Genomic DNA, 12,063 nt, shown 5'->3' with positions numbered 1-12,063 from the left:
TGCATTCCCAGCCTTTGTTGGAAGGGGGGTGGTTACCACTTTCCAAAAATGGTTCACCTGACCTAATTGTGGGCCTGTTTCAACTCTCAATAAACTGCCATAAAGACAAGAGGATGTGTGAGGGTGTTAGGAGAAAGGGCAAAGGATCCCCAGCTCCAAACTCATCTATCCATCAGTTCTGGTCCTTTCAGGTTCTGTCAGTGGTTTAGGGGTGACAGTCATTGGGTCTTACTAGAACTACAATTTATTTGTTGATAGGAACCAAAGATTGGACTAATAAGCCTCGAGTGTTTGTTTATTGGTAAAAGGTATGAGATTTTATAATTCATATGGGAAAATACCTGTCCCTCTTAGCCTCAAACATAGCAGATACTAGATTTTACCTAATTGTCCTCCTCCCGTTAGTTACATGAAGCGTAATTTCTGCCTACAAAAATAAATGTTCATTGCTTAAGTTTACAAAGGCTAATGACCTTTAAAGTGCATGTGTGTGTGTGTGTGTGTGTGTGTGTGTGTGTGTGTGTGTGAAAGAGGGGGGGTGGAGGGAGAGAGAGGGAGGGAGAGAGAGGTTGATAGGTAGGTATACTGGAATTAGGTTTGAGGGGGATTGGGATGAGTTTTTCTTGTATGAGTCTTTTACTTTTCTTCAACTATTAATTATAATTGCTTGGCACATTCTTGCATCTGCTCTCAACAGTGTTAAGCAAACCTAGCCCTTTGCTGCAGTGTCCTATAAACAAAATAATTCTCTCTGCACCCCCCCTCCTTGCTTCAGCGTTTACAGTGAGATCAGTGGGATGCAGATAAACCCACTTGACAGCTGTTTCACACTTATTTAGTGTGTGAGCTACCATTTCAAATTGTGTGTGTATGTGGCTTTCCCTGCAAGGAAAGAAACTTTGCATATTATCTGAAAAAGGGCTTGTCTGGTAGTGGTTTTAGCAGGGACTCTGGGCTGGGCCTGATAATTGTGAGTGTTGATTGTAGGGGCTGCTTTTGGTCTCCTGATGGGTCTTTGAAAAGTCATTAACTTGATGGTTTGGGGAGGGGAGTTGAAGAGAACCCATTGCAGGTGGCTCTATTGTTGTTTGCTTGACTCCCCTTTGAGTATTTTGAGACTTGAGGAAATAAAAAAGTAAAAAGAAACTGCCACCAACAAAGATGTCTTTATAATACAGTCTAGCCGTGAGCAGGGTGAGCAGAGTGAGGGAGAAGCTGGTGCCACAACAGGGAAAGTTTTTCTATGCATCTTGATTACTTGCATGTACCATTGACATTGTCTGTGACTTAAGTCCCCAACTGTGTGTTAATTATGGTGAATGCTGAATACATACTTACAAGCTTAACTAGACTGGCCCCAGAGTCTGCCTCCTTCCCACCCTCACCTCCATATTTTTATTCAAGGTCTAGAGGCATTTTCACCCGTTAAAAGGCACATTAGGTCCAAACAAGTCTTTACACTGATATAGTACTCTAGGTTTCCAGAATATCCTAATGTATACTATTTTGTTAGATCTTCTCAGTGACTCTGAAATACACATGGCAGATGCCATCATTATCATTGTTGATGTTGTTCATTTAAATGAGGAAATTGAAGTTCAGAAAAATGGTATAGCTTTTTTAAAGATGACACAATAGGGGCATCTGGGTGGGTCAGTCATGTAAGCATCTGACTCTTGATTTTGGCTCAGGTCATGATCTCATGGTTTGTGGGTTTGAGTCCCATGTTTGGCTCAAAGCAGTGCAGAGCCCGCTTGGGATTCTCTCTCCCTTTCTCTCTGTCCCCTGCACCTCTCATTCTCATATTCTCTCTCTCTCTCTCTCTCTCTCTCTCTCTCAAAATGAAAAATAAATAAACTTAAAAAGAAGATGACCCAATAAAAGGCACTAGAATTGGAAAGTAGGATGGGAATAAAAAAGGAAGAAGAAAAAAGAGGGAGAGAATGAACATATATTGTTTGCCATATTAAGTACTCATTTTAGCCTTATAACAGCTCTTTTAGATAGGTGATACAGTTTCTTGTATGGATGGGTTAGGGCTCGTGAAGATTCAGTACTTTGCCCAAGGTTACTAAAAGGCAGAGCCAGCATTCAGATCCTGGTCTAATCTGACTTGAAAGCCCATGATCTGTCCACAAGAATCTACTAGTCTGCACTACACTAAAGCTCCTTCACCTGGAATCCAGAGCTTCTGTCCTCTAAGACCTAGAGTCGTGTTCTCTCTACTGTATGAGGGCCTAAGATCAAGAAGCTCACTCCAGGTTGGGAATAGTAGAGCCCTGAGAAATTATGAACTCGGAGACTCAACTTAGTTCAATTCCTGAGGAAGTAGGTACTCTTCATGGAAAGTGAGTTTGTGAGGCTGTGTAGCCTGTTTCTCTACATGCCCAGCAGATGAGCCTCTCTAAGCCTTAGTTTTGTCTTTCAAAATGAGGATCACAATAGCTATCTTAGAGGTTTATATACTTTGTTGTGTATACCCAGTTAGGCAATGTACCCAAGGTCCTTAGGTTCTAGTCCTGAGAAGGTGCTCATTAAAGGTAGCTTTGCTCTTACCACACTCCTTTGCTCTCCCAACTGCATGTCTCTGCTGATTCTTCTTGCCACTCCTGCCACTGAGTGTTTTATGAACATAGGATATTGATCTTGACATACCTGTAGGATCTGTGGGAGACACAAATGAACTGAAAGAATGCCAAGGGACTACCCCATATCTGGCACATGTCATAAAATTCACTAATGCTCATTGTGAGGGTAGGGGAGTTAACTTTAGCTGTGCTCTGAGAGTCTCCTATGGGAGGTGCTGCCCAAGGACAAGCCAGTGACTTTGGAAACCCAAGTATTCTGTTTCTTTTAAGGAATGTAGTCCAAGGTCTGTGTTCACCTGAGCACTGGAGATAGGAGGAAAGCCTCCTCTCTCTGTTAAGCAGAGTGTTACATGGCTGGTGCATCTTCCAGGTCCTTTATTTCTACTCCATTTCCTTCAATACACTCATTTTATTACTCAAAAGTTGTAATAAAGCAGAGAAAGAGGGGAAAGATGAAGTCTTGTTTGTCCTATTGCCCCGTGGAGTTAGGAGGAGATTTTTGGCACATCTTTGACCTTTAATCACTTAGAACATCTCTGTGATTTTTATTAATAGTTGAAAGTCAGAACTGTATATTTATAGAATCACATGGTATAATATAGATGACTTAAAGTTGTAGAAAGCCTTAGAGTGATATTGTAAATAATTTTATTGCCTTATGGGTGACAATGATCTTGCCTTTTTTTGGACTTTATAATGTTCTTGGCCACAAATCTCTTTCTTACATATTTTTATGTAGCTTTTTAGTGACAGATTCAAAAACAAGGTCTTCAAGTAGTGATGAGACTGCTTCCCAAATGAGAAATGCCCAAATCAGTAAAGGAGAAATAGCATTTCCGATTAGACATAGGAAACTGAAGTCAAAGTTAGGATGACCTTGTACATGAACTGACAAGTTTTAATTCCAAGTTACAAACTTATGTAATGAAAGGTGTCTCTTCACCATTTCTTTTCTTCCTTTTTCTGATGCTTCCATGACCGAATTCACATGGCAGAACTATTTTCGAGATACCTGGAATATCTTTGACTTTATCACCGTGATTGGCAGTATCACAGAAATCATTCTGACAGACAGCAAGGTGAGTGGCTCATACATCCTTGTCTTTAAGCTTGGCCCTGGAATAGCAAAAAAAAAAAAAAAAAAAAATCCTTCTGTGCGTACAGCCCATTTTTAACTCGTCCAGCCAAATGTGTAGCCCTCTTGGTGTTGGGAGTTCATTTCCTCATTCCTGAGCATCCACCAGAAAATGCAAACATTGGAGGGCACTGACTGGATCTCATGGAAGGTTCTGTTTCATTTGCGTGATTCAAAAAGCAGCTACCTAATGGGGTGAGTGCAATAGACCATACCAGAAGAGGGCTCGTGTACAGTGTCCTGCTAGATTTTTTAGGAGGCACAAGAGAGGCATAGTATCTTTGCCATCAAGGTTGTTAGACCTGAATTGTTACCCTAAAACTGTTTATCCTAAAGAAGACTTGGAGGGTTCATCATAACTCTCTTTGAATGTTGACATGGCCACCATATGTCCTGGAGGGGTTATTAGGTATGTTCTTGGGCATCTAAGTGCAGTTAGGATCACTAGGCCTGCTTAGAAGACTAGGGAGGCTAGTTTTGTATGATATATGCAGGGCACTCTTCTGGGGTCCTACCCATACCCTTCTACCTGGGAATAGAGTGCAGGCCTGGGAAGGCTTAGAGAGATGGTCCTCACTGGCCCATCAGTTGACGATGGGGTTGAAAACAAGACAGAATCTGTGTCCAATTCCATGATCTGAATGAGGGATACATATGCAAATACTAGTGCTTAGTTTTTGCTAAATGACCATAATGTCATTAATTATATGCTTCCTTTTGGTCCACCAGCTGGTGAACACCAGTGGCTTCAATATGAGCTTTCTGAAGCTCTTCCGAGCTGCTCGTCTTATCAAGCTTCTACGTCAGGGCTACACCATCCGTATTTTACTTTGGACTTTTGTACAGTCCTTTAAGGTAAGCAGCACCAGATCCTCCTCTCTTTCTTATCAGACAGCACAGCCGGGCCACACAGTGTCATTACACTGGTCCCTTCACCTCGAGGAATGAGTGTTTGTCAGAAGCATTAAATAGATACAGCAGTTCTTAGTTATAATGCAGCTCAGCCAGGCAGCAGGCAGCTTGTGTTTAACTGGAGAGAATCTCATTCTAGAAAAACACCTCCACATTATAACTCAGTTCCCTTCTTTGTTCGCTGAAGCCTGTTTTATCAGGTGTGCTCCCTCTCGAGGTATTCCAAAGCTCCTCCAGCGATCCTGTCCAAGTAGAGAGCCAGACACCTGTAGTAATGCATCTTCTGCATTTTGAGGGACTTGCCAATGGCTGTAGGTCACATTAAAAGTTTTTCAACGTGGGGCGCCTGGGCGGCTCAGTCGGTTAAGTGTCCGACTTCAGCTCAGGTCACGATCTTGTGGCTTGTGAGTTGGAGCCCTGTGTCGGGCTCTGCACTGACCGCTCGGAGCCAGGAGCCTGCTTCTGATTCTGTCTCCCTATCTCTTTACGCCTCCCCTGTTCACGCTCTGTCTCTCCCTCTCCCTCAAAAATAAATAAACATTAAAAAAAAATTAAAGATAAAAAGTTCTGCAAGATAATTCATAAGTCCCATCCATGTCTTCATCAGTGTGTGTTTCCTGAACCCCTGAATGTATGGCATGCTAATGGTCACCTCTGTGTCTTACTATCTAATAGGATGCTTGGGCAAGGTTAATGTGGTGAGCTTCTTTGAATGGTCTCATGGGGCTACACAGAGGTGTATGTGTAATAAATGTAAGTTTTAAAGATACCTGAAACCCACTTTAATGACAGAAACTTCCTATAAAAGAAGTTTTCCAAACATATTTAAATGTCTTCAGGCTGTAGCAGATATCATAGTTTGTTTTTAAGGCTTTGGGAGTCTAAGTGCTGCCCAAATGCCTACTATTTCCTCTTAAAGCTTTTGGGAGCACCTGGGTGGCTCAGCTGGTTAAGTGTCCGACTCTTGATTTTGGCTGAGGTTGTGATCTTATGGTCATGAGATTAAGCCCCAGGTTGGGTCCCGAGTCAGGCTCCATGCTGGCCATGAAGCCTGCTTAAGATTCTTTCTTTCCCTCTCCCTCTGCCCTTCCTCTGCTCACACATGCTCGTTCGCTTTCTCTCTCTCTCTCAAAAAAAAAGCTTTTCAATGAATGTGCTTTAAAAATAAATTTGATGAAATTGATTCAAAGATGAGAAATCATGAATTTACTAAATTGCCTCCTTTATTTTAATTGTTTATTTTAATTGAACTAAAGAGGTTAAGCCAGTGAATTCAGTGATTTCTTCTTCATCATTTGGAAAAGTGTGCACCCTACACCATCATTACTGACTTATTCTCCATTGAGATCCTGCGGGTTTGATATATGAGAAGAGTTGTAAGGATGTTCAGGCTCCTACCAGCAACCTTGACATTTTTATCATATCCATAGTAATTGTTTGGTGTCATAACCCTCTCAATGGGGTTTCTCATCTATTCTCACCTCAATGGAAAGAATTTTTCCAAAGCCACATGACAGAGGAGAAATCTAAAACCTTAGCAAGAATTTACCGAGTCTCAGGTCAATTTGGATTTAGAATCTGATACACACGCCACTCTTTAAAACCTTTTTGTTAGAGACCTTTCGAATAAGTTACAGTTAGTGAGTCTCTCAAGAAATATGTGTCAGCCTGTCACATTATCATGCTCGCCAGTTCTCTGTAAAACTGCATACTGTTGAGGGCAAAGAAAAGCATGTCAAAAATTCATGGTCAAATGGTTGGCTTATTGCAGTGAATATAGAACAGTGAAGACAAGGTGAATCAGCCTCTAGGTGACACTGTGATGGATAGGTGTTTCCTTTTTGGAACAGTCCCAGGACACAGTATAGAAATTGTTTTCTGAAAGTTGGCTTAACAAAGACTCCCTCTGCAAATACACAGCAAGGAGCCACACAATTATAAACTGCCCCCCGGGAGCCATGGCGTAGCCACGCCCTCCCCCCCCACCACCAGCCGTGACCATAGCTCAGTTCTCCAACCAATGACTCCTACTTTGTTCTTCCCTCTTTATCCTTATTTTGAGTTAGAATTTATAACATGATAAGAAAGGAGATCAGAATAAATATTTGATCTTTTCCCAAAAGCTGGCGGGGTGTGGTAGAGATGAGCTAGGCACTGGAGACCTTGGAGTGTAGAAGGTAGAATAAGGGCAGAAAGTAAGCAGAAGGTGATAGAAGGTAGCGGCACCTCAAGTGGTAAGAAACCTGCCTCCCAGCCCTCTCCTTTCAGCAGACGGAGTCTTCACACGGCCCCTTGAAAGGCAGCCATTTCCCTTATAGATCCTGGGAGTCAGCACCTCACTGGAGAGGGGATTCTGTAGGCAACTTGGTCGCATTTTAATTTTATCCTTTATTCTAAAGTCTATTCTAAAAGTCTCCCAAGGCTCTTCATTTAGTTAGCTCTGTTGATAAGCCCTGCCCTGCCCCTGCAGTCTGAAAGCCTTCAACTAGTCTCCTGGGAGGCGCATTGCACACACTCAGGATAGAATGGAGACTGCAAGCTGCACGGTCCTCCAGGAAGCTTCCTGAATGGTAAAGGAGAGAGGCTTCCATGTCAGCATGGAGATCACCCCCAAATCATAGAGCCCTCCCTGGCCCCCAAAGGAAATTGCCCTACATCCTCCCCCAGCCAGTTCTCTGTAGGTAGGCAGTTCCCTACCTCGCATCTCTTTCACTTGCCCCCTTCACCCCTACAATTGAAATGTTATCATCCCACAGTGGCAGTTAGCTTACATGATATGGAATTTTGTGCCGCATGGCTTCATGGCAGGGTTTTGCAATGGCTAACACTTAAAGGGCTTTTTGGAATTTTGCATGATATGTAATGAAGTGCCAGGAGGCTTAAACATTGGAAAAAGAGTTTCATCGGAAGATGAAGGGGTCTTCTAGGAACTGACGAACAACTGAGACCCCTAGCCGGCTTCTTTGCTTCCAGATTCTCTATTTTGGGCTTGGCATTGAGTGAGGGAGTGGGAAGGGGTAACATAGGTATTTGAGGACCCAATCTAGGTGCTTTCTGTGTAATTTGCATCACAATTGCCCCGGTTATTAATATTCTGCATGCAAAGTGGGATGAATCTCAAGCCCAGGAAGTTTCTCTAGCTCTCCTTAGAGATCTGGGCCACACTTCTGGGTGAATGAACATTCTTGACAGAAAGTAAATGACAAGTCTGTCTATGGACAATAGCTTACATATTTGTCAGAGGACATGGACATCTGCGGAAGTGTGGCACTCCAAATCAGAAGAGCCCCAGGGAATAGGGAGTCCCAGCCCTCCATTAAAATCAGCTTCAGGGCAAGAGTTCTAGTACTGCCTGTAACTGTGGGTGTGGAGCCTGTGAGCTGCCTCCCTTTGAATTCATGGTCCTATCTCTGCTTTCTCTCCAGGCCCTCCCCTACGTCTGCCTTTTGATTGCCATGCTTTTCTTCATCTATGCCATCATTGGGATGCAGGTGAGCTGGTATATTGGGGCCTGGTTGGGGACAGTGACAGATTGTCACTGGCTCACCAGCCTTAGCATCCAAGGTGGAGGGTGTTTCGAACCCCTTTATGCCTATGGGCATGCTCCCAAGATCTTATTGCAATGTCACCTTGGGAATTTTACATATGCACGGTTCCCCACTCAGGTTACCAAGGTATTTGCAGTACAAATCTGGTACAGGGGTTTCATCTGAGGTTATCAGATCATGGTGCTGACTTACAAGTAGTGGGACTTCTGTGAACACAACAGTAGGGCTAAAGCAAAAATGACACCACTGTTCTTAGCCAGAGAGGTCTCACATAAGACCAAGGAGGGGGTGAGGCTCATGATGATCCATTTCTCAGCATCTCCCATATTTGAGCTAGACCTAAAAGAAGGTCAGATGGTCGTTCCCTCATACACAACAGCACAAAATATATCTGAGTTAAGTCTTGAATGGCTGAGATTTACACCCTAAGACCTACCACTGGGAACAACTCAAAGGGATCCTAGCAGCCTGCCTAATCCTAGGGACACCCAAGGGCCATGTTTCCATCCTGGATATTTATGCAGGTAGCCAGAGGTCCACTGAGCAGAAGATGTCATAAGATCTTCCTAAAGTGACTGTCATTTGTGGCAGGTAGACTCCTACTATAAACAGTCAGTGACACATCCCATGAACATATCCAGTTAGATACACTGGACTGTCTGATTGTTTCAGGGGGGCTAACTTTCTGACTTGGAGATGTTGAGACTAAACCCTAGCATGGAAATTCAGCCAAGTGGCAGTCTCCTGCAGTCAGGCAGTCTGGCTGCCTTTGGACTGCCAGCTGCCTTCTCAACAGTGCCTGCCATCTGGAGCCACTGCACACATCTCCCATGCTTGCTGTGTCAGCAGCCTTTTGCCAAAGCATCTCTGAAATGTCTCTTCTTTATGCTCCTCTCTCTTGCATGCACTTCTTAATTTTGTTCATCTCCTAACTGTATTACTGGAGAGATTTTTGTTCTCCCAAAATACAATAGAATGTCAAGTATCAAAAAGCGTGAGACTTGGTTGAGAAGTAGTGAGTTCTCCTTTAATGAAGATATTTCAGGAGAAATGCCATGATGGCGTCAGAGCTGTGCTGTAAGCAGAATCCCTATGGAAATTTACGATCAGCTTGATGATGTCTATTAAGTCCCTTCTAACTCTCAAATATTTGATTCTAGAATTTAAATGTTCTTGAACAGCCAAATGAAACTTAAATTTTTGTGCATGATTAAAATAGCCCTTACTTCCTTTCATCTTCAGTCAAAATAAACTAGAATAACACCATCTCTAGTACTAAACTATTAGCATTATTGCTGATAATGATGATAATGCCGTTTACCAATACTTGAATTCCTGGGTGTGCCAAACACTCTCCAAAATGTTCTAACCCCATTCTTCCTCCCTGTCTGCAGGCACATGCACAATACGTGACTAACGTATTTGAAAGTGATGTGAAAATGTTTATGGGTGGGTTTCATTGTCTCCATTGACGCTTAACATGGTTAAGTAACTTATAACATACTCAAGGTCCCAGTAAGTGGGAGAGCTGAGTTTAATTAAATCTCAGCTCTGTCTGCTGTACAACCCATATTCTTAGTGTACTACATGTTCTCTCTCCTCCCACCAACAAGCAAATACAAGTATTTATTTGACCCGTTGGTGGGAGGTGGGAGCTGTTCAGTCATGAAATTGTGATATTTACAATAACTGCGATGTCTAATATCTTATTGCCCTTAGACTTCTTCCCCCAAAATAGGAGCACTGTTTCCATTACACAGGGACACAAATGGCTTTCCCACTGTGACTTGCCTTTAGAGAGCCATCCTCCTCCTGGTGCATGATAGAAACCCCACACTGTGCACAATGCAGATACGTAGCTTGTGGCTAGAGAAATTGTATCTGGTATAGTCACAACAAAGTAGAGGGATCCATCCAAACAGAAAGACATAAAGGCAGAAGACCAGTATTGGAAAAATAAATAGGAGCAGGATGAATCTGTGAGAAGAACCATTATTCTGAACTTTCACAGTCATCTTGGAAGAAGAGAATTTTGCAGAGGAATCTGAAGAGGGAAGGAAGGAGTAACTTGCTGGGTATGGGAAACAGTCCAGGGGCACAGATCATTAGGAGGTGAGGCTTTCCGCCTCAGCTCCTCCACTGACCAGCTCTACAAACTTGGTCAAGTCACCGAACCTCTCTGGGCCTTAACATCCTCACCGGAACCATAGACGAGTTGGATAGATGTCTTCACAGGTCATTTTATGTTCTAAAGTTCTGTGATTCCAAGTGAAAGTAGATTTAAGCTTGTACTTCTGTTAAGCATTCTGGTGGGTCTCAGTATCTCTTCTTTTTCTTTCATGCCCTTTTGGTGTAGGAAATTTGGTCTGGGACAAGGACTAAGTGAAAAGCTAAAAAATAAACAATGAATAAATAAATATAAGGTGGGATTTTAAAAACTGCCTTCACAATAAATATGTATTTATACATTTTTGGCTTGAGAACTATAGTCGATTCAAAACAGCTTCAGTTTCTTTGACTGTTACACACATACCTCATGCAAAATCACAGCATGCCCTCCCACTAGTTGATAGCTGGATAAGGTGTTTGAGAAAATCATAATGAGGACAATTAATGGTGGTTTCAGGACTGTCAGAGGTAGAAAAAAACATTGTAAGTTGTGTGGATGTGATATGATAAATTGCAGATGTTGGGCCAAGAGAGTGAAAAGGAGAGAAGGTGATGTGAACACAGGTATAAGGATGTATGACAGTTTCCTCCCGGGGTGCCTGGAACTAAATGTGGTTGTTGGGGACTTTTTCAGTTCTACTGTCTGTCTGTTTGTGGGCCCTCCACCCTGTTATCTTCCTCCTTCCTTTCTTCCCCTGTGCTGCCTACCTTGCCACTTCCATTCTCCCTGAGAGACAAGTAGTATTTGGGTCTTGAAAAACAGTGTGGAGAACAAATCCCCAAAGCAGGTGTCAGTGGGAGTGACTTGAGTAAAATAGCTGGGGGCAGAGATTGTTCCTCAACTGCACATTCTAAAAACTGTCCGGGGGGGAAATGTGTTCCATTTAGCATATATTAGATAAACTGAAGTATGTTAAATATAGTCTGGAAAGTGTCTCAAAGGGCTGGAAAAGTGACCTGTAAGCCTTCGGTTGTACCATCATTGACTTGTAGGAATAGATCCTGATACCTGAAACATGGTTGGGAGGAAAGTCCATGTGGAAGGGTACCCCTCTCATCCGAAGAGACTTAGGGTCTCAGAGTTCAACATTATTCACTGTCTGTGGATAAAGATCTCTGAGTTTTCCCTTCTTTTTTTTCTTTCATGTGAATTTGCATGGTGACCACATTCTGGGCTCAAAGACCGAAAGCAGATTAGCAAATTCATTCTATAGCCAGGTCTGCCCATTCTTTCTCCTTTTCTAAGTATCCAGTTTTTCTGACTTTCTTCATCCTATTGGTCTGGACTTTGCTTTGTGTGCATTCATTGTCATGGACTCTAGATTATAGATGTTTTGACTTTCTGAAATTGGACTCTCTGGATGGAAACATATCCAAGGAAGATAGAGGTGCCCCTCTGTGACCCAAACCACTTGCAAATTCCAGGGCCGCACCTGCCCAAGCTGTCAATCACATGTTCTACAAATACACATATTCCAATCATTACTACCTGAGACAGAAAGACAGGGGTAGCTCCTTCCCTGCACTTCTGTTATGGGGTATGTCTTTGATAGACTGCTTGAGTACCATGGTGACAGGTACCATGGAAATAAAAAGACCAAATTAGGTGTGGGAGGAACTACATACAGGCAGAATGACTTCAAAAAGATCTTGCCTTCTATGGTCTTTGGTCCTCTCTGCTGCAGAAGAATATAATTACTTGTTCATGTCA

At 42.7% G+C, this 12,063-nt stretch overlaps 1 protein-coding gene across 4 annotated transcripts in view; it reads left to right on the top strand.

Moving 5' to 3' along the window:
* Positions 1 to 12,063, top strand: part of CACNA1E (calcium voltage-gated channel subunit alpha1 E) — a 497,518-nt gene that overhangs the window by 449,385 nt on the left and 36,070 nt on the right. For all 4 annotated transcript variants that reach the window (XM_043568526.1, XM_043568524.1, XM_043568525.1 and 1 more), the window contains 3 exons: positions 3,584 to 3,667; positions 4,453 to 4,578; positions 8,061 to 8,126. In XM_043568526.1, coding sequence (XP_043424461.1) covers positions 3,584 to 3,667; positions 4,453 to 4,578; positions 8,061 to 8,126 — 276 coding nt within the window. The remainder of the gene's footprint in view (positions 1 to 3,583; positions 3,668 to 4,452; positions 4,579 to 8,060; positions 8,127 to 12,063) is intronic.

Source organism: Prionailurus bengalensis, chromosome E4 (assembly GCF_016509475.1).
Source record: "Prionailurus bengalensis isolate Pbe53 chromosome E4, Fcat_Pben_1.1_paternal_pri, whole genome shotgun sequence".
Lineage (NCBI taxonomy): Eukaryota > Metazoa > Chordata > Mammalia > Carnivora > Felidae > Prionailurus > Prionailurus bengalensis.
The sequence above is the reverse complement of the archived record's forward strand: the minus strand, read 5'-3'. Positions and strand labels throughout refer to the sequence as shown.